The sequence below is a fragment of the Tachypleus tridentatus genome, chromosome 7 (assembly GCF_004210375.1).
Source record: "Tachypleus tridentatus isolate NWPU-2018 chromosome 7, ASM421037v1, whole genome shotgun sequence".
In the NCBI taxonomy this organism is placed as follows: Eukaryota; Metazoa; Arthropoda; class Merostomata; order Xiphosura; family Limulidae; genus Tachypleus; species Tachypleus tridentatus.
The window spans coordinates 179,570,902-179,593,617 of record NC_134831.1 but is presented as its reverse complement, the minus strand read 5'-3'; the positions used below and the strand labels follow the sequence as shown (position 1 = coordinate 179,593,617).

The 22,716-nt window shown below is 32.1% G+C and overlaps 1 protein-coding gene across 1 annotated transcript; it reads right to left on the bottom strand.

The window, feature by feature from the left end:
* Window positions 1-591: 591 nt before the first annotated feature.
* Window positions 592-22,589, bottom strand: LOC143257379 (transforming acidic coiled-coil-containing protein 3-like). Its single transcript, XM_076515957.1, has 13 exons — window positions 21,978-22,589; window positions 17,637-17,820; window positions 16,304-16,356; window positions 14,971-15,046; window positions 13,314-13,362; window positions 12,786-12,936; window positions 12,291-12,356; window positions 11,739-11,920; window positions 10,924-11,035; window positions 7,232-7,324; window positions 6,291-6,397; window positions 1,744-1,864; window positions 592-1,416 (listed from the first exon to the last, which is right to left on the bottom strand). Exons 1-13 carry the CDS (start codon window positions 22,395-22,397, stop codon window positions 1,351-1,353), a joined length of 1,680 nt encoding a protein of 559 aa, XP_076372072.1. The 5' UTR covers window positions 22,398-22,589; the 3' UTR covers window positions 592-1,350.
* Between the last annotated feature and the right edge of the window lie 127 nt (window positions 22,590-22,716).

Here is a 22,716-nt window from a genome sequence, read left to right as displayed (position 1 = left end):
TAAATTAACTATTTGGTAATGGGTAATCGATACTTTTATCAAGTCATCCGAGTTCAAGACGGTAGATCAATATATGATCCATTATTAAATCGATCTTACAAATAACATTTTCGTTGCTAGGGCACCCAAACCAAAAGTGGAAAGACAAGTTCTCCTACACTAACATAAGGAGACAACAGTTGTTATTGAGTTACTGTAACACTACATTAATATAAGGAGACAACTGTTGTTATTGAGTCACTGTAACACTACACTAACAGCAAGAAGTCTACTATTAATGTGAGTCACTGTAACACTAACATAAGACTACTGTTGTTGTTGTTGTTGTTGTGAGTCACTAACACACTAACATAAGGTGACTACTGTTGTTGTGAGTTACTGTAACACTACATTAATATAAGGAGACAACTGTTGTTATTGAGAGTCACTGTAACACTACACTAACAGCAAGAAGTCTACTATTAATGTGAGTCACTAACACACTAACATAAGGAGACTACTGTTGTTGTGAGTTATTGTAACACTACATTAAAAGCAAGAAGTCTACTGTTGTTAATGTGCATGACCTTGACAATACATGAACATCAATCATGACACATGGTAAAACACTTTTATTTAAGTGTAAAGAACTTTTTACATATTTTGCAGATAAAATAAACACAAATTAACAAAAATGTATTTCTACAAAACAAATTATCACTGTTACCATGTTTTCTAAAAGCATTATGATATCTGAGGAGGTGGAGATGTAATATACTGTACACTGAAAATTTAGGGAGAAGAATATAATATTTTATTAGTTGTATTTTGAAATTTAATTAATTCTCAAACATATATAATCATTTGTTAAAAACATGCCTTCAAGATCTTAGTGGCTATGTTCTACACTTCTCCAACCTGTTATGTTTACTTCCTAAACTATGTGTCTAATTTTCTAACTGCACCATCTACAAAACTGATGTAGGAAATGCTACATCTAGCAGCAAATTATTTTAATAGATATAATTATGGTCCCAAAGCTGTCAAGACCTGTTGAAAAAGGCTAACAGATTTTTCGAGAGGTGGGGGACCCAACAACAAAACATTTTTTTTCTATTGAAAGAAAAGAAATCCAAGCCAAAACATTTTTTTTTCTTACCACATATATAAAGGTATACAAAATAGATGCAAACCTATATATAAATCAGTATTACACCAATCAGAAGGTGGTGTCAGTTGTGAATAGAAAATTAGTGGCCATGTTGTCTTTTTCCTAGAAGCAGACTCGTGGAAAGATTTCAGTGAATTTCTAGCACAACAGTAGGACCTTATTAACAATATAAACTATGTCCACTTTACATACACAAAGGTCTACACTTTTCCAACCTTGGCAATAAGCTCGTCACAAATGTTGGACAGTTCAGCATTTTCTTTTGTCTGTGGAGAAAAGAAAGATAACTGTTTTACTAACAGGATACATCATCAAATGTTCCAAATGCTTACAGGTACCAATTCACGTTTAGGGTAATAGATCCAGATATTAAATAAATTTATTTCTTTTGGACACTAAAAAAAAAAAAAAATTTCAGGTTGGCAAAGATCATGGTTACTTGTCTTTTAAAATAAGGACATTAAAATGTCAGAACTTGACATTACCCACTAACTAAAGATAATCAGAGAACTGAATTACATGCACACACACATATTTCATCTTTTTTCTTTATTTTTAACAAATCAGTCACCACTGTAATAATAAAAGTGTACCTTGTGTTCCAAGTTCTTTTCTAAACTGCTTATCCTCATCTCTGCTTTCCTCAGCTGTGCCGTCAGGACTGCCATTTCTGCCTCAGTGACTTTCTTGGCATTTTCTATCTCAACGTTGGCACTACATAGAAGAGTAAATAACTTTTCAATGCTCTGCAAGACATTTAATAAGATTGTGAAAATAATTTCGGTTTTCACCAATGGAACATGAAATAAAAAGGAAAGAAAACTTTTGTCTTTTGAAGAAGGACACTGAACAGGTTTTGTTTGTTAAGATTAATTTTCACTGTCTTTGGGATTAATAATCTGGCTTAATGAAAGACAAAATGTATACAACATTTATAGGTTAGAATCAATACTACTTTAATGTCTAGAACATTATCTCTTGAATGCCACGCACTGTATTGCTGTAACAACGGCTCTCTGATATAACTGAAATATAACACTCTTGACATACTTAGCATCGGCACTGGGTAACCGTAATAAATTACATTTAAAATATTGGATGTTTTTGTGCTTCAAATTTTGCATTTCTGGTATTAAGATTTTAGAATATGTTTTCAAGGCTTCCCAGTTACCTGCACACAACCAAAGGATCTTCAGACATCAATTCATTACCCATTAAGTCAGTGTCCCTCAGCCCTGCATCACTGAAACTCAGAGGAGCAGATGTGGTGAAATAAAAAATTATTTATTTCCCAGCTCAAGATAAATGCACCTCCAGACTGGAGGCTAGTTTACAGTTTCATTCTGGTGCACTCTTGGATAAAGGTTAAGTAGTAACCTTAAGTTAATATTGTAAAAAACTGATGTACTTTCAGATGGTAGCCACCAAGACACCAGTTTCTCAACATTTCAATGCTCCAGATAGAAGTACTTTGGGCAGTTACAAGACAAATTGAAAACACTATCAAATACCAATTTCTGCTATAAGAAAGAGAAACTACAAATGTACTTAAGCATCTGCTTCTATCTTCTAAAAGATAATTTTGTTGTTAATATCCATGAGTACTATACAGATTGATGTAATCAGGTATAATTTACTATCAATCTATATTAAATATTTATTTTAGGCTTCACTGAAATGATACTTGTCAGACTTGTTATATAATGCTAGATTATATCCAAAGCCTCATATTAAAATGTCATTTTCCCAGAAAAAGCCTCAACAAAACAGGCCAGTCACAGCAAGCTAACCAGCTTTGTATCTAAGCAACAAAATCCTACTAAGAAATGGCAATCTCAAGAGCCAGGTCAACAGTGAGTCATCACAGAGCCCTCAGTTATACCATGCCTCCACAGAAGCACCTTGGCACAATGCTCATTTAATAGTGGCATATCTGACTGCTTGCTGGAATCTTAACTCCCCTTTTCCAAACATCTGATATTTGCCTCACCATAGACATCTGGACAAATGAGACCCTTCCTTGGAATGACTACACACTTTATTATTGATTTCAATATGAAGTGTCGAGTTGGCTTGTCAACGTTTTTGTGAATATTGTCACATTTGGCATTCAAATGAAGATGTAACACGCTTACAGATGATGTCTCAAATATGATAAAACCTTTTGCATGTTTGAACTGGCAAAGAAGCCCAATGAAGAGAATGATAATAGAAACTGATAGAAAACAAAGAATTACTCCAAGTGTCAGTGTGGAAAATAAACCTTGAAAATCAGCTAATTTCACCTACACTGCTTATATATTACAACTAAAGGATACTTATTCTTTCAAGGGTATGTTGGTATCAATACTGGTATCTTATGTTCATCACTCCACTCATGCAACTGATCTATTTGAAGGTGAGGTATGTCTCCAAATTAGGTAAAGCATCCCAACACAACACTAAGCTTGTGAGGATTAGATCACTTTCCAGAGTATCCAAATTTTCTATGCTGTAAGTGCCAGCCAAAGTAATTGCTGTGAAAAATGACACTCCAACATCTTTGACTTCTAAATCTGATAGTGACAGAACTGCATCACCATCTTGTAAACAATCTACATTATTCCGGCTCACAAAGGATGTGCCTCAACAGACAACAAGCACAATTAGACAATGAGACCAAAGTTTCAGAATGTTTCAGTAGCTCATGTTTGTCCAAAAAAGCTGATAACAACAATAATAAAGTTTTGGCACGAGCTTCTTGCTTAAGCCTTAAGATTCCAAGTTCTAGCATCCCTGTTGAATACCCTTCCTTGATTGCAGGCAAGGTCTTCAAACCAGAAAGATACAATTTAACAGGCTATTTATCTGAAGATCTGATATTTATTCTGTGTAACAGTTTAATTTAAAAATTTTGTGGGGAATAAAAATTCAGATTTAAACTTTGGTTACTGATCACTCAGTTAAGTGACATAATTAACTTAACGTACTGTAAAGTTTAATGAAAAAAATATTGCTTTTAAACTTTGAGTTTCTTATTTCTTCCCTTAAAAAAATATAACTAATCTAAAATGGTGAAGCATAATTGTAATCACATATTTGTAATCAACCCCATGTCTGTTCAATCCTGCAGTATTCTAGCTTTGTGTCTTACACATTCTGCTGTTATTCACTAAACCATATGACAGTTATTGAAAAGTCAAAAGATAGCTCTAATGAATAATAAAAGGACATCAACTTGATGTATTTGGTTTCTTTGGAAAAACGCATTTAGCTACAAGAGCCCATACATAATTCTGAATTTACAGGCCAGAGTGAAGCCAGTTAGACAGTAGCAGCTACCATATCGACTGTCGGAATATTATAATTAAATAGTGAAATAGGTCACAAACCAAGGAGTCTTGCAGACACAGCCCAAAAAGCTAACTATAAGGCCACACACCTGGCATCAATGTGGTGTAAGCCCATTTTTGTAAAAACACCTTGCAATTTTGTTTATATGTCACTCACAATAACCCTCTCATTCTGGAGGTATCCTTTACTGAGCAAGATACAGTTTACTAAGCCATTTTTTGTTTGTTATACTAATTAGTATAACAAATAATCAATATTCTAATAGTATACAAGTTCTTCACTGTACAAGGCAATTCTTACAAAGATTTGTCCTCCATATTTTATCCACCACCTCTTGATAAAGTATGAAATTAAACATAAATTACCCATTATAAATTTGTTATTGCCCAGACAAACCATAAATTTTATAGCCTTCAATTATGTTTTGTTAGAGCTATCAATCAAAAATCAGACCCTTTCTGCCACAACTACAAATAGGTAAGTGTCAATTTCACTTATAACTGGTTCCCACAGGAATCACAAGTCAGGTTGGATTTGTTGCAACTCCTGTTGCATGTTAGTCTACGTTCTTTGATCCATTACTACTATTAATATAAAGAAATAGGCTTAAATGTTCTTACCAATCAACAGCAAGAATAAAAAGATTGGGTATTTCTTGTTTTTACAAAAGTAATTAAAATGTAAAAATGGGGATCTTTTTAAGAGTAGATAAATTAAATTAATCAATAATATAAACATTTCACACGTAAACAGCTTATAGTAGCTTGTGAGTAATGTAATTTGAAGTTGAGTTGCACATGCTAAGTTTTTTGTTTTTTTCAATTCATGCAAAGCTGCTTGAGGGCTATTTGCAATAGCTGTCCCTAATTTAGCAGTGTAAGACTACAGGGAAGGCAGCTAGTCATCACCACATAACACCCTCACAGCTGAAAGGGCAAGCATGTTTGGTGCGACAGGGATTCAAACCCGCGACCCTCAGATTATGAGTGGAGTGTCCTAACCACTTTGCCATACCAGGCCTGCTCTGAGTGATTTACAAGTTATGGTGGTTTGGATAATAGTTAGAGACAGTTTAAAGGGTAATAAAACAATAACAGTTAATTATAAATAGATGTATACTGTTATGATCTGAAAATTACTTGGGATAAATGAATGTTGCTTCACATTACAATTTGAAATCTTTCCAGAAAGGAGAAATTTAGATTTTCATTTTTTTTAGTGGTTACGAGGTTTGTCAAATTGACGGATCCCACCTTGACATAAGATAGAAAAAACAAATAAAACAAAGAGTTACTGGTGAGAAAAAAATATTTGAAATGTATTTAGGAGGTATTTAGCATTACGTAAAAGGAAATTTGAGATTTATAAGAGGTGGAAAAGTAACTTTTAATCTTAGCATGAAAATTACTTAGCACACAAACCATAAAAAAAAAACAAAATAACTTTACATATTCATGGACAAATTTATTAAAAGTACTTCCTTAAAAAATATTTTGTATGTGAGATTTAAGACTGCCAAATTTTATAAAATTATACACACTATATTAAAAGTTAAATATTACATCTCATATATAATATTTCCATATAACTGTGACTAACTTCATAAGCTACTCCTATAATATAAATTGACTTTGTAAAACTTTGACACATATGTGCAACATTCTTTTAATGTTGGCAATATTCTATTGAAGTAAATAACAATATGAAACATTGAGTATACAATAACCATACATTATTCATCAGTAACTGGTGTGGGGAACATTTATGTCAAGAAAGCTCATAATTCATTTCAGAGATAACTAATTACCTGTCTAGCTTCTCCTCCGTGCGGTTTCGGAGCATTTCATACATCTGCTCGTGTTTCTTAAGTTTCGCTTGAGTTTCACTAAGCTGTTGTTTAAGCCACTCTTCATTCTACAGTGAAATGAAGGATCATCTATTAAGTAGTTGGAAACACTCTCTTTCAAGTGTCTAATCTAAAGATGTTTTACAAACTTATCTAGAATCAGAATTCTGCCATTTTAAGGAAATCTTTTAAGAATTCTATCCAACTACATCAAAAAAAATATCTGGACCACAAAATTGTAAAAAACAATTTATATGCCTAACTTTATTTTATTTTAGATAAAGATACTTTAACTGATAGCAACCAGCCTTCAAAACAGTTTCTACAAAATACAAGATGTCTGTAAACAAAACCTATTACTTTTATTTCAGAGACAAGGACACTAGATTTCTACAACTCCATTAGATAGTGCAAGCTTGCAGTCAATATTCAATAAACCTTTGTCAGCTTGCACATTAATCTTTCCACACGTCTTTCTTGTTTAAGCTTTTCAGAAAACTGTTCTCATTGAAAAATAAAAAAGGGACACAGATATTGAAAGATAATGTCACTTTACAGATGAGCTTTCACAGTTCATTTCCTCATGACTGTTCAAAAAGCTCCGATACTGAGAAAAAAATCTTAGTCAACAGAACATTTTGAAAAATTATATAATTTGCAACTGCTCATATTGTTTATCTGTATATGTTTTTAATTAAGCACAAAGCTACACAATGGGATATCTGTACTCTGTCAACTATGGGTATCAAAACCTGGTTTCTAACAATGCAAGTCTGCAGATATACCAGTGTTGTCTAGAATAAATTAAAAACTTACTACACTTTCTTACATTTTAGTACATATAGTTTTAGTGACACAAATGTTAGAACATGGAGAGAGTGAGAGATGAAGAAAGTAATTACTTGTTTGTATCCCTCAACAACACTTTTGGTTTTCTCGTATCTCCTATGGAGGTCAGCAAATGCATTCTCCACACTTTGTAAGTCTTCTAGAGCCTACAAAAAATTAGAAACAAAACTTTATAATTATCTAATCTACACTATACAAAAGAAATATCCAAACAAGGTATTATCATAATTATAAAATAAATAGAATGTAACAAAACATTATATTGAGATTACAAGTTAGAGCTATTACAGAAAGGAAGAATATATTTTGACACTGGTACAACATTTCAATCACTGGTGTGATCATTCTGAAGCAACTTGCCTGGTTTAAAAATATATTCTTCCTTACTGTAAAAGTTGTAACTCATATAAGTATGCTTACAATCAGTAATTTAAAACAAAATTATATAAACCACAGAACACAGCAATACTTCAGGAATACCAATCTTTGTTTACTGTACCATTTTTACAACACACTAAATTAGAAATTCAATTACAATCAATTTTAATGTAGCACTACTCACTTTTACATAAAATGTATCAATTTACTATTTCACGTTATTACATAAATAATTCAGTATAATGTATATAAAAGCCTGTGCCTGCCTTTGTAACACTAAGTTACCATAGTGGCTTTTCTGTTAAATCACAACACAGCAACAAAATTATGACCTCACATTGGTAGTCTATGTACTGAAAACATAGAGTGAAATGTCCAGAGTGGAGGGAAGTTAGTTTTGCATCTATGTTTAAAGTTTTTTTTAAATATAACTTTGGTGACAAAATAGCATAATAGTTTAATTCAGAAATGATTTAGGATTAAAACTGAATAAATATTTTCTCTTCTATCAGGGACATCATACACCCGAGTCTAAGCTAAGTAATTACACACCACATCTTTACTTTAGCTTTAATTAAAAATGCATATAGATTAACCAATGATGATCTTGAAATTATTGAAAAAAAGAATATATTATTAAAGCAACTTATAGAAATTCTGTTGGTATCAGAAATCAATAGGGATTAGCAAAGATCATAATTATTACAAAGGAAAATGTGTTGATGCTGAACAAGGTTTTTACACTTATTTCAGGTGAAGTTCTATCAGAATTCAGATTTGATCATGAGTGATGAAGACTTGATGACCTTATAATGTGTGTGTTTTCTTAAAGCAAAGCCACATCGGGCTACCTGCTGAGTCCACTGAGGGGAATCAGACCCTTGATTTTAGCGTTGTAAGACTGTAGACTTACCTCTGTACTAGCGGGGGACTGTCAGAAGGAAAAGTTAAGAGCCTGGATAAACGATTGGTTTTACTTTATATTTTGAGTTGGAAAGATCAAATGTTTGATCTCAAGAGAGAGAAGCTATAGTAAAACCATTGTAATAAAATAGTAAAGCATGTACAAGTACCCACCATCCTAAAAGCACTTAACACAAAATGCTAGAAATGATATTTGTTTCAGTTTGTTTTTCAAAATTGCAAACATGGTGGGTAAGATAATGATGCTACTGTTGGAAATGTCTTTGTACAGTTCTTTACGTTTTGAGTAATGCAAATTTTGGAACTTAAAAAATATGTATTTCAGTTTTGTGAAAATGAAACAGAAACCCTATAACCCAAGTGCTTTTGAAATGTGGACCTTTCTTCTTCAGGGTCAAATTGGGGCATCCTTCAAGTTCTGTTAGATGACTAAACACAAATCACGTTTCAACATTCTTAGGTTAATATCTTCATTTGAAGATGATCAAAGAAGGTCAAAACGTTTTCTGCTTTATTCATAAAAGTGTACCCAGCCATACTGAGGTACAACTTAGAGCACTGATAAAATATTAAGTGCCAAACAGTTTGCTTAAGATCTCCAAAAGCACATCAATATGTGTATCATAGTAACATTAACAAGATTACAGCAACAGAGAATATGGCATTCAAGATGAAGCTCAAAAAGATAAATAATGACAATTCCAGAAGAAATTTAGCCCAGAATAACTAATACATCTCTGTTATGATTTATGAAATTTGAAAACCAACATGCTGTTTAATGATGCAGTTAACAGGTGATATGCAAAAATGTCAAGATTGTAGACAGATATCCTACAACCACTGGATACAGTTTTGAGTCACCCATGTCTGTGAATCCATCTGTGGCTAAACTGTTAACACTGTTAGTAAGTATGCTTGAAATCATTTTGTGATCTTCATAACCCAACATTTGTACAAAGGCTGTAGTTTTGGTTTCGGCACAGCCATATTTTTTTGCTATATCAGAGTCTGGGAACATTTTTCTGAATAGATGTCCTCCATGATTGGCTACAGCTAGGGGTAAATTATGAGTAATGACGAATTGCGTGAACATCATTTCTGCATTTATGGTTTCATATTCTGAATTCTTACTCATAAATGTCGTCATCTGCATCGTTTTTGTCTTCGCCTCAGCCTTTTGTTGGTGAGATGCCAATTTTGTATGTCTGGAACAATTGTTTATCCCGCCATGCACCACAGAGAAATCAATATGACAAACTGTACAAAACGCATGACTGTCACTGACTTTTGATGCAATGACTGGGTATTTTGCACTATACTCTTTTCTAAATTTTTGATTCACAGTTTTAGTTTTTTTAGATTTGACAGAAACAAGACAATCTAGTGAATGAGGCCTCTTTTTATCCATCTTGTGAACGATCGCATTGGTGCTTCTATGCTGCTTAGAAAATGAGAAATACACATCTACGCGAGCGCTGAGTGGCTGACAAGCATTAATGACGTAACTATGGATTCCCCCACGTACCCAGTATGGAGAAGCACCGTAATCAAACTGTTGGTAGACGTCGAAATACAAATATTTTTTTATTCTTTCAAGCACAAACATGATTATTGCAAGTAACCATTTGGACTATGTCTTTTATTTATTATCAAAATTTATTTGTACCTCACTAGAAATTTTCTTTTCACCCGTTTCAAGCCCTGGGGGAACAATTTATCACTATTTCATAGGCATATATAATATATAATAATTTGGGAGTTGCAACAAATCGTAATGGTCAGCATCTCTGGATATGTTGTGAAAACAAAAGTGTGAACAAACATGATTTTGAGCCATTGACTAGCCACAGAAGTTTAACAAACTGGTTGCACAGTAAATACGTTTTTTAAACATTGTTTAAAGTTAGAACTACTGTTAAGTCAAGTTCATTAAACTAACATTTATTGGTGTAATAAATTTACAGGAATTGTTAAATAGTACATTACACAAAGGTTTGATTTGTTTTGAACTTCATGCAAAGCTACACAAGGACTATCTACACAAGCCATCCCTAATTCAGCAGTGTAAGACCAGAGGGAAGGCAGCTAGTCATCACCACCCACTGCCAACTCTTTTACCAATGAATAGTGGGATTGACCATAACTTATAACGCCCCCACAGCTGAAAGGGCGAGTATGCTTGTGCAATTGGAATTCAAACCTGCGACTGTGAGATTACGAGTTGAGCGCCTTATCCACCTGGCCATGCTGGGCCCCATTACGCAAAGGACAAACATTAAAAATAACATGAAAGTGAAAACAGATTAAACATTCATATTTAATGGAATTAACATAAAATAATAATATCCAGTGAAACATTATTGTTAGCAGTAGCACATTTCTCAACAGTTAACTAGGTCGCAAGTTTTTATTTCCGTTTTAAACTGTGTTTTACTGAACTCACCTGGTCTCTTTCCTTTGTTACCTTCTGACTCTTCTCCCCAAGTTCCATCCGATCATTTTCTTTCTGTTGCAGAAATCTGTTGACTAAATTAACCAGCTCTGCTGTTACTGCCCTAAGGAAAATATTATAAACCAAATAACCCTGTGAATATTCCAAACATCTAACAACTGCATGTCACATAAACATGCAGTGGATATAATTATCAGACTACTGCCTTGTTCAATTAACATTAAAACAATTATGTAATTGACAGCAGAGACAAAATGTCATTTTATTAATAACCACAAAAGTATGTCAACAAAATCTTCTAAAGCTACTCACTAGTCTTCCAACTTGTATTTGAAATAATTACAAGATAATAGCACACAGAAGATATAAACATTACTAATATCTTATGTAAGCATAGGAGCTAAAACAGGAACACAACAAACTTCTATCTTGATGTTCATATTCTTTTTAAGCACAAAGCTGTATGACATGGGCTATTTGGGCTGTACTTGCCAAGGAGATCGGACCCAGAAAGTCTGGCAAGTACGTGGTGAAATAATATATATAATTAAACCATATAATGAAAGAGAAGAAAGGGGAGGACTGGCAAGTACGTGATGAAATAATTGATATAATTAAACCATATAATGAAACAGAAGAAAGGAGAGGAACCAATAAAAGCCAGTTATATAACTTTTTGGAATCTTTAAACAACAAAACGAAAAACAGCAAAACTGAGACCCCAAGTGTGATAATACTATACAAGTTATAACTTTTATTACACAGCAGGTGCAGCAATGAAACTTGGCTAATAAAATTTAAAATACCTGTTAACACTTAATGAATCTTTTAGAGACATAACTTGTTTCTCTAAAATGTGTTTTTTCTTCTCCATAACTTTGAACTGTTCGTTCCAGTCCTTGTCCTTCTTTATCAGTTTCTCTTGATATAACAACTCGTGCATCTTAAGTGCCCGATTTACTTCTTCTTCGTTAAAGGTTTTATGTCCCTAGAAAAAGAGTAAAATATAAATGTATCCTCCCCCACAAACACAATCATATTAACTGTACATGCTTGAATCTTATTTTTATTTGAAATTCATGTGCCTTGATTTTCCAATATGCTTGAAATGGCAACATGAATGGACTTCAGATGAAAATACTGAAAATATTTTCAGTTTATTACAAAAACAGTTCCTGGTTTATCATTACCATTCAAAGTTTTACACAGTGACAGAAACATCAAATAGTAAAACTACTTCTTCCATAGTTATCATCACCAGATGTTAGGATAAACTACAATTAAAAGCTTGTGATACAACAAATGTTAACTATATCAGGACACAGAAGTGACTGTACACAAATTAAAACAAACGTTACCCGATGCTTTGGAGAAAAAGTGGATGACTTTGGGGACTCTGTTTGTTCATGTGTTACATGTGCAATCTGAAATCAGAATGTTTTTGTTTCTTTTAAAGAACTATCTAGCAATATTACAATTTTTATGACATCTAAAAGTTTCCAATTTCTATAAGATATACAAATGGAAATTTGTATAAAGTAATATTTATATACAAAACAAGTTTGTTACTTAAACTGATGAAATAATTTCAATAAACATGTGTAACCTTTGATCTACAAGTATGTCAATTATACTATTATTTAAGATTATTTGAAAAATACTTATAATTATATAAACTTTTTTTTTAAACAAATACTTTGAAAAGAAGTAATCAAAAGAACCACACATTAATAGGTTTCACAATAGTCTGTGCTTCTAAAGCCAAAACCTGAGGTAATCAATTTCAATAAGAATTTCCAATAGAAGCTACAAGTTTAAGGTTTGAAAGCATGCTATGGACTTTTGAATCGTACTTTCTTCTTTGGAGAAGGACTGAAGTCTATAAGCTTGTTAATCTCTGAGGCTTGGCTTTGCCTGCCATCACCTCTAGTTATGCCGTCCGTAGCCACCGTGTCTGGGTTAGAAGAGATCTGTTCTACGGGCGTCTGATGAGTTTCTTCCAATCTATAAGAAGTAATACACCTTCAGTTTTACTTGCAAAATAAAATAGTAATAAAGTAACAATACACTATTATCTAACATCAGATTGTCTTAATGCCAAGTAAGGTGTTGTTACATGCCACATATTATATCCATAGTCAAATATTTTTTTAAACTTGTAATAATTCAATCTCATAAGCTCCATTTTATTTTTTTAACTATCCGTCCAAGTTTCCTTATTCTGAAATATAAATTTCTAGATGACTTTGTAATATTGGCTTTTGTTTATTATTAAACATTAGCTGAATAGATTTTGAAACTACAGTATATTAAAGGCTTATCACATTCAAGTAATAATCCTTTAACAATATTCATACTTTAATGTAAAGTAATTCTCTTACCTTTCAAACAAAGACTCAAAATGTCTTGCTTGGTCTTGATTCTCTTTAGCTGAAAACAAACAATATTTAAACAGTGTTCTAAACAAATTACTCATAAAAGACACAACACGCTTTCTTCCAATACATCAACCAGAACAAAAACTACTATACAGCATAATTTGTTCAGTTACTGTTTGTTTGTAATTAATCACAAAGCTGTACAAGGGTTATTTGTACTCTGCCAACTACAGGTACTGAAACCTGGTTTTTAGCATTGTAAGTCCCCAGACATACCTCTGTGTCATTGCTCTAAATCTAAAGTAGATTGTTTTGGTATATTTAATGTTTATGATGAAGTTAGACTACAGCATGACATACCAACAAAGTACTTCATCATGTGACATCTCTATCCACAGACATGGAAGTCATAACTCGCATGTGCTTTTAGTTATAACACAATCACAGATCTAACAAACATTATTCACTAGTTTACTTTACTAAAAGAAATTTTAAATAAGATATTTAATATATTGATGAAATTAATACAGCTATGGACTTGTTTATAAAGGTTACATCTGTATTCCTTTTAGAAACAGAATTATGTATACAGCTATTTCAAAAAGACTTACTAACCTTTAACTCATTCCTGGATAAATTTCTATAATTTTAAATTGAAAAGTGAGCATAAGTTTAAAAGAAACAAAGCTGATAAAGCATAGAATCCAAAACTCTCAAATATCAATCCTCTCGTTATAGAATTGGTAGAATCACATGAACTCTGCCACCCAAAATTACCACAAGTTTCCATGTTGTAACTTATGTTCTGTATATCTTAATAAAAGGTGCTAAGCATTCAGTAAACATTACACTCCTTACGTACAAAAAAAATTTTAATATTTTAATTATCTTTACTGAACATTATCTATGACTGCTCTGAATACAAACTGGTTTTTATTTTAAGATTAAAAATATTTTTCAGTTGAAATTGTCAAATTTCATTCATATATAAAATTGCTAAATAAATGTAATTTGTTTTTCCAGTAAAACTTTTGTAAGTAACAAAAATTCTCTCCTTATATTTACACTTGTATAACTTTAAATAAAACTATTTGGAAAATATTTTAAATAACATTTTATCCAGAATTTACACCTCACAATCCAATCTGACACAACAGTAAAGAGCTCACAAATACAAATTACTTGTTCTTTTATGGAAGTCACAGTTATTCTGGCCTGAGGTGACCCCACCTGCATATCTTATGGACCACTGTTTTATATTTGAAAATGTAGAGGTTTTAATTTCTTTATAAACATGACAACATTAGACACTACATATGTCTGGTTTTAAATTTCTAACAAAGCTACACAAAGCTATCTGTGCTAGCCATCCCTAATTTAGCAGTGTAAGACTAGAAGGAAGGCAGCTAGTCATCACCACCCATCACCAACTCTTGGGCTACTCTTTCACCAATGAATAGTGGGATTGACCATCACATTATGAAGTCCCCATGGCTGAAAGGGTGAACATGTTTAGTGTGAGGAGGTTTCAAACCCACAACCCTCAGTTTACCAGTGGAGTGCCTTAACCACCTGGCCATGTCGGGCACTTGTTATATAAACAGCTTTGTTCATTGGTTATGATTTACCCAAATTTCCAAGTGATGTAAAAATAACTTACCACGGGTGTCACCTGTTACCAATGGGTCAAATTTCACATATAAAGACTGTCTGGCAAGAGTTGACTCTTGAAAAGCCTAAAATATTTTAAAACCTTTTTTTTAAATAGGATTTTTTAACCATTCCAATTATTGAATTCAAATAAATTTCCAAACAGAGAAAGCTATGCTTAAATAAAAAAAAAAGCAAGCCATTAGCAAGTATAATTAATTATACCTAATTGACTTTCACTTGTATGTATACAGCATGAAATACATTGTTTTATCAGTTGAGTACACTGTTAACATTTTTAATCATATACTTAATATTTCACAATGCTGGTCTTTAATTTAAAAACTTAGTTAAAAATGCAAAACAAATCTTTATAACAAGAGTACAAAAATGTCAGATAATAAAAACTGATGTGTTGAATATTTTATATCAAGTTAAATAACATTATAGAAAGAACAAAGTACATCTGATTGATAGAACATGTAACCTTTGTTAGCTTCAGGTATCATTTGGTTTTATGTTTCTAAATGTACAATTACACATAATGAGAAACAATAAATAACATAACACATTAAAAACACATTGCACCCAAACCAAACAAGTACATCACATCAATAAAACATTCCTTCATAAAGAAAGGTCTGCTGTATTTCTTTAAAGTTTCCAATACTTACTGTTTATACATACAAGGAAAACTAAGATAAACCAGCATTTGAAAATTTGAAATACTAGTAAACCACCAACTTCAGCCACTTTTTTTTAAAGCTATAACCATCACAGTAATGAGCATACACAAAATGTCAGTTACCATACTGTTATTCAGTTTTAAACACATTAGTGTCTTTAAGGGAAAATAATTGTTTCAGTAATTTTGCCAAGAGTTCTCGTGTGTTTCATGTTTTCTTCCTCTGTGAGAAACATTTCAGCATGGTTAGCAGTAATGCAATATTCCAGTTTTGCTGGATTTTTTTTATAATTATTGCAAGTTTGACAGTTATTCTGCATTAAAGTTCAGTCTGCTCTCATCCAACTTGAGTTTATATCTTTGAAATGAAGGCTTATCTTGGAAGATGTTTTTAACAAAACTGTACTGAAGACAATGGGATATATTACAAGAACTGATATCGGTTGTTTCCATATTACTGAATCGCATTTTAAGAACCTAGAACAAATCTTTTCCTGCAAACTATTCTCATAAAATATATTTTTGGTTGCTAATACTTAGGATGTTATTCTGTACTGGACATACACCAAACTATCATACAGCATTAATTTCATAATTAGTGTCCACACCATATGTGACTGTCATTTATTGCATCAAAATTGTAAGACTTAGGACTAACCTTGTTGCTTCCAGCTTTCTGTAGGAACTCAAATGCTGCAGGGTCCTTAAAAACTGAAATGAAGCCCAAAAACATGTACATTAACAACTAAAAGCCCAGAATATTGTTTGTTCTTTTGTTAATAACCTTTCATTGGAAAAGCCATTCTTGGACATTAATCACCAAAAACAGAGTATTGTCCAAGTTGGTTATTCTTTTTATCCCTTCCCCAATACAGTTTCCCAACTAATTTGATATTTAGAAAACAAAAATAAACATGTCATGATATGAGCTTTGTCTCTGATGTGAAATTGTAGAAAAAATATAAACCACATGCTTGAATTAAAAGTAACATTGTACAGTCAAATGCTTTCTTAATACCAAATAAATGTTTTTCAAAAAACCTTCTATAGTTAGTCACTCTTTTGTGACAACAGTTTAAACTGTCGATCTGAATATAAAACCTCTGGCATCTGGCAGGAATTTTAACATTAGGGATGGAAAAAATGTGCTTTATAATGAAACCTGGAGACAGAATCTGAGATTACTTCTGAGTACTCTTGGCTCTACCAATCCTTCCATTAAATTATCCATACAACTTCCTGTAGTGTTCTACAGTGAAATGTTCTACCCCATTTAATGGAATTCACTACAGAGTAATTGAAGTTGGACTCGGCACTGTACATCTTCAAAACTGCATATCTCAAAGGTGAGGAACTCATGGCAAAAAATTCAAAGAAAACATCATGGACAAACCAATGAACTGTAGAAAACATTCAAATGTAATAAATGAGTAAATTATATATTCTGATGTTCCTTATGTTTTGTATAAATATATAAAGAACCCCCAGTTTTCCCCAAGAGGTGATTCACAAAACTCAGAAAATTGAAGTGTTAGCACAAACATAAGGTAATGTATACAAGAACAATAAATTATGAAATTTAAAGCTAACAGTGACATCTCACCAAATGAAGCAGATAACCAAAGATCTTTAATCAGTACTTCATAATCTATAATACAAAATATTTTATGTCCAATTAACATTTTATACCTTACATTTATTATACATTTGACTGTCTTGTACTAGTTTTAAGAACCTTTATCATGCCTATATACATGAAAAATCAAATTACCCATATAGTTGATTATTTTGTGGCTTGTATGCTTCAATGGAAAAAAAAACAAAACATTTTCTGTCAAAGTCACTGATATTTGTATTAAAGTATACCTGACAGGCAGAACGTTAATAGAAATTTTTTTTTCTCAGTGAAAGAAATCTAACTGGTACTTAAAACTAGCTAGCCTACAGGTAGAATTCAGTAAATACTGACGATAACTTAACGATAAACTAACATTCAGCTGCCGAATGGAATTCTTCTTCTGAGAATTGTATGGCCTCGGAAAAGGGGCCACTTTCATGGGGAATAAACGTCCCGATGCTTTCTTGATTAGGAAATGTTTTGGAATGTTCTGTTACTACACTGTCAGCCTGGAAGGTAGAAGATATGAAGCCATTCTTTTCATCAGAAACAATCACCTGCATTGAAACAGTACAATGTATTTCAGATAATCCTCAAGGTTTTAAACAAGTAACATACTGTAAACGTTATTCCAATTAAATATTCCCAATAATTCAGTTAAAAATTGAAACCGACAATAAAGATTTGTAGAAGAAATTACTGTCAAAAGAAATAGAATGCTTTGGCATTACTTTCTGGATCACTATGAATAAACTACAGGCCAAAAATATGGTCACTAGCCTATTGTGTTTTTGAGTGAATGCCACACAACAAAGTTACTGCCTTGTCATGCCTACCTTCACTGGAATAAAACATGGTAAGACTATTACATAAAGCAACTAAAACCACTTAAACTGCTGTTCACAACAATATAAACACAACAGCAACATACATCAAACAATATTAAAACCAAAAATATGTTTATGACTATCAAATTTTTAGCATTACCAAACTGAATTTTTCTCTTTTAAATGGTTGATAAAAAAGTACAAAATAAAAATATGGGAATGTATTAAATTTTTTTTTAAAGTTTCTACTACTGTTACAATTCTTTTGCTTACTTTTACTTCCAAAGGACAAAAATCAAATAGCTGGGATATTTTTTCCCCTTAAAACAATAGTGAATCATAAATATTAACAGTTTCTAACAATAACTTGTATTAACAAAAATAAAATAATGTTTAACAGCCAAAAAACTGTTTTAGCTACAAAAACCTTTACAAAAATTAAGAAAAACAATATTCACATGGAAAACATTTGGAAATGTTCAGTGGTTGAACATCCTTGTGGTACATCTGAGAAATTACAATATCTGAAATTTTCCTTTCATATTCTAATACACACTATGATCAATCTTAAATCCCAATAGAAAATATAGAAAACCCAAAGATTCTGGTATCTTTGAATAAGCAAATTAATAATGATTACTTATACTACAGGGGAAAACACATGCATGGTGTCTCTCTCAGTCGTACTTATGAGGGTTTACCATCTTTCATATTCTGTTGCAAGACCTAAAAACAACACTCAAATGATATGTAAATGATATTAAAAACCTCTGTTCTGGAGTTTGTGTGAAAGATCATTTTAACATATAAAACAAGTAATGATTTAGTTTACAGGTATACATTTTAAAACTAGTTATGTATAACTAAAAATAAAAGATATTTAGAAAAAAAGTTTAATAAATGTATTTCTTTCTCACTGCTTTTAATACCAGTTATGTTTTGACAATTAGTAGAAGTGTACATTTCTACAAAAACTAAATATATCTATCTATAGGTATAAACCTGTGACCTGAGTGAAAAGGTTAATATACATGTGGAACATATTTTCTAAAGTGTTTTAAAAGCTATATTTGTATTACTACATATAAATAATAATTGTTGATCTAAACTGAAATAGGTTTGTAGGTAAAGATTTTTTTTTTTTTGGGATAGATAATAAATGTGGTACTTACAGTTCAGATTATGATATGATTTCAGCATTTCAGATATGAAACACAGTATGTGAGAAACAAAACTGGAATATCCAATACCATTTAACCATAAGTTATAATAAACACACCAAAGCTAATGCAGTGTGTTAATAACAAGTTTTTTCAGTCAATTTTAAGCTTTAAAATTATGTTTAGGATACAGAAGGAAACTATAGTGTAAACATTACAAAAACGACTTTTAAGAGATTATTATAATTTAAAAGCAAACAATAAAACAAATTTTATGTACATTTAAATTTAAATGCCCTTATTAAAACCAATGAACAATAACAAAATTTATTTTACGAAACAAAGTTTCAATGGATACACCTACTTCAAGAGTAAACCTACAAACTATGTGGGCAGACACACTAGCTAAACAAATTTGGAATTTACTTTATACAATTTAATATTACGTGATGTAGTGCACTGTACAGTTGAGTTTTCAACTGCTTACTCCAGGTCTATATACCAGTAAGTGCCATGAAATGTCCGAATACGTAATATCATTTTATTATTTCTTTTATCGAACAGCTGTAACATTAATGTTTGGGATAAAACCTTGAAAACAGGCCTAATACAAGCCGTAAGGAATCTTGCCGCCCGAATCAATAGTAAAGACCCGCCCCACAGCCCAATGGGTAAAATAAAATCTTTAACACTTACTGAAACTTCAAGTTATGCTCTAAGAAAATTTTATGCTAGAAGTGAATGTTTTCAGTTAAAACTTACACCTATTTTAGCTTTACTGCATTCTACTTTCTGGTCTTATTGAAAGCCATCTTGATCTTCGATACCTTAAGTCCAACTAACTACAAGTCTTAACGCACTGTGCATCGCGCATCCACAACCCATACACGATGTTCCGTTTACCGCCGCAAAGTTTCCAGGGCAACCAAATGATTAGTAGTGGGACCAACTGACAATTTAATATTATTTTATTATTATTTAACAAGTATAAAATACCATACAGGATTAAATTAAAACACGAAATTTTAAGATGGAAGTCAAGTGAAATTCATCATGAAAACTTACTAATTTCAGCTTTATAATCTCGAAGAAATATAAACCGAGAACTGCAACGTAAAGTTTGAATTCTCAACGGTAAAAAATATGCAACAGGAAGTTAGAGTAGTACCGATTTATATCTTCAGTATTTTCTTCAGAAGGTAATTAGACGTAGCCTTGTCTATAACAGTTACATTTTCTACAAATAAATTATTGTGAAAGTTATATAAATAAAATATTGCTTCACCTAAATAATTAAATAAACACTTCTAAAACTGAAGGCTCCATACGGCCTTTGACATTTGTTTTTCTGATGACACCTGGTAGTTTATCGTCACTTCCAATAGTACACACAAAGGTCATGACGTACTCGAAAGATACAACTTGCCGAATAAGGTATGTTTTCATACGTCCCCGCTTCCCATGAGCCAATCTCGAAAAAGCGCTCTCCGATTACGCCTATCGCACAACGTTTTTTTGTTTTTTTTTCTCACCGGTTTTGTTAATAGTACAACTTCCTTGTTAGGAAAACTATGTTAAAATACCAGTAATAATAACAAATACAAAGAGTGAACGAAAATACAATACCTTTGTGTCTGGAATAATACAAATAATACAGAACCTTATAAACGAAATTATTTATAAAACTAATATTTAATATTTCTTATGTCTGAGTGTTTTACAGTTTTCTTTTGTGGAGAAACAAATTTACAGATCACAACGAAAAACTAAAAATACAAACAAGTAAATCAACGTGTCTCTCACACACACACGTGCGCGCGCGCGCGTGTATTAAACATCTCAGTTAAGTTACTTAAGTTTTATATCGTAGTAAATGGCCTATAATATAAAATGGTTTCAAGTTGGTTACAATTCATTCAGGTACTTACGTTAAAACTTTACAACCCATAAATAAGAATCGAAGAAATCTTTATTAAATCACATCATTACAATTTCAGTAAAAAAATCCATTATTATATTTTTAGTCCAATCTTTATAAAATTATAAAGGGAATAGTATATTTAAATTGAAGTTCTCAGAACGGCGTGCTACAATATATGAAAATATACATGGTACGAACAGATATGTTGTTAGCCACAAGCGAGACATCAGGTTTGGTGAAATTTGTAGATGTGATAACAGTTGAAAATTAATTTGGTATCTAAAGTAAAATGAATTATAAAAAATAAAACTTGAAAGATAAATACAATAAGTTCACACACACACGCAAACAACAAAAATGATATACAGCAGGAACAACAAATTAGAAATAGGTCTCTACGCCATCTTTTCTGCAGATATTCACGTTTTTTACGGTTTTGACAAAGAAAAGTAATGAATAATAAACTTGATTATTCATAAATCTAAAAGATTCTTCAAGAACACATACTTTTCCTCTTCCTGAGTGACATGAAACTCACAACCTGTGGGTCATTCATTTACTGTGTCACCAGTCTCTCTCACACAGATACTACCACAAAGATAACATTTCCAAACAATGGTTATATATAAAGAGAACAATGGGAATAAGATAAAAGACAAACAATTAAAAAGATTACAGTTTAAGCATTAGTCTAAGAAACTTTAAAGCTGACTACAAAATATTCACGTTTGCACATTTAACTAATATTTCAGGAAACAGTTTTGATTTTACCATAACTCTTGCACACCATATATAGAAAATCTTACCTCACGTGCTCTTTCAGAGCCAGCACATAGCATGTCATTATTAAAACCTGATTGGCTGTAGCTAGATGGTTTAGAAACACAGTCTATTCCAACCTCGAGGTCAGAGCTATTCTCAACTGAACGATTAATTCGACAGTCCTGAACCTCACAAGTAAGAGTTTCTGTGAAAAGTCCACTTTGGCCATGCCCACGGGTTTCTTCAGAAGAACTCTGCGAGATTTTAACTTCATTTGGTAAAATCACAAAAGATTTCTTGGTCTTCTTTTCAAGTATAGCATCAGTGCTTCGTTTCCCACTCACACTGTTAGTTATCTCAGAAAACTCTTCAACTGTGTTGCTGTATGTGACTTGGTTTCTTACATCTTGGTCACTTTTCTCAGCCAGAATACCTGCACTTTGGTCAGAACCACCAAGAGACATACTCTTTAGATCTCTCTTTATTTCTGGATCACTCTTACGTTCTTTGCAAAAAAAGTTCAATGCACTATTGCTAAGATCAGTAGTTTTAGATTTTGCATCAATGAAGTCTGAAATTGGCAGATGGTGAATGACTTCATCAGAAGAAAATGATACACTTGTAATATTTTTCAGCCCAGTACTCTCTGGTTTCCCTTCTACTTGGTCAGTCGTCAGTCAATAGTGATTGTTCTATTATAGTTGGAATAATACTGTCCACTTTCCCTTCAACTTTGTCACTCACTACTGGTGGTTCTTTTGTTAGAAGAGTACTGTACAGTTT

Excerpts from the sequence above, each read along its gene's own strand:
- LOC143257379 (XM_076515957.1), bottom strand. The coding sequence starts at position 22,397 with ATGTCTCTTGGTGGTTCTGACCAAAGTGCAGGTATTCTGGCTGAGAAA. Across the intron at positions 17,821-21,977 it reads GCTCTGAAAGAGCACGTGAG|GTGATTGTTTCTGATGAAAA; the intron begins GTAAGATTTTCT and ends GTTTCAATGCAG. Across the intron at positions 12,357-12,785 it reads GTCCTTCTCCAAAGAAGAAA|ATTGCACATGTAACACATGA; the intron begins GTACGATTCAAA and ends TTCTGATTTCAG.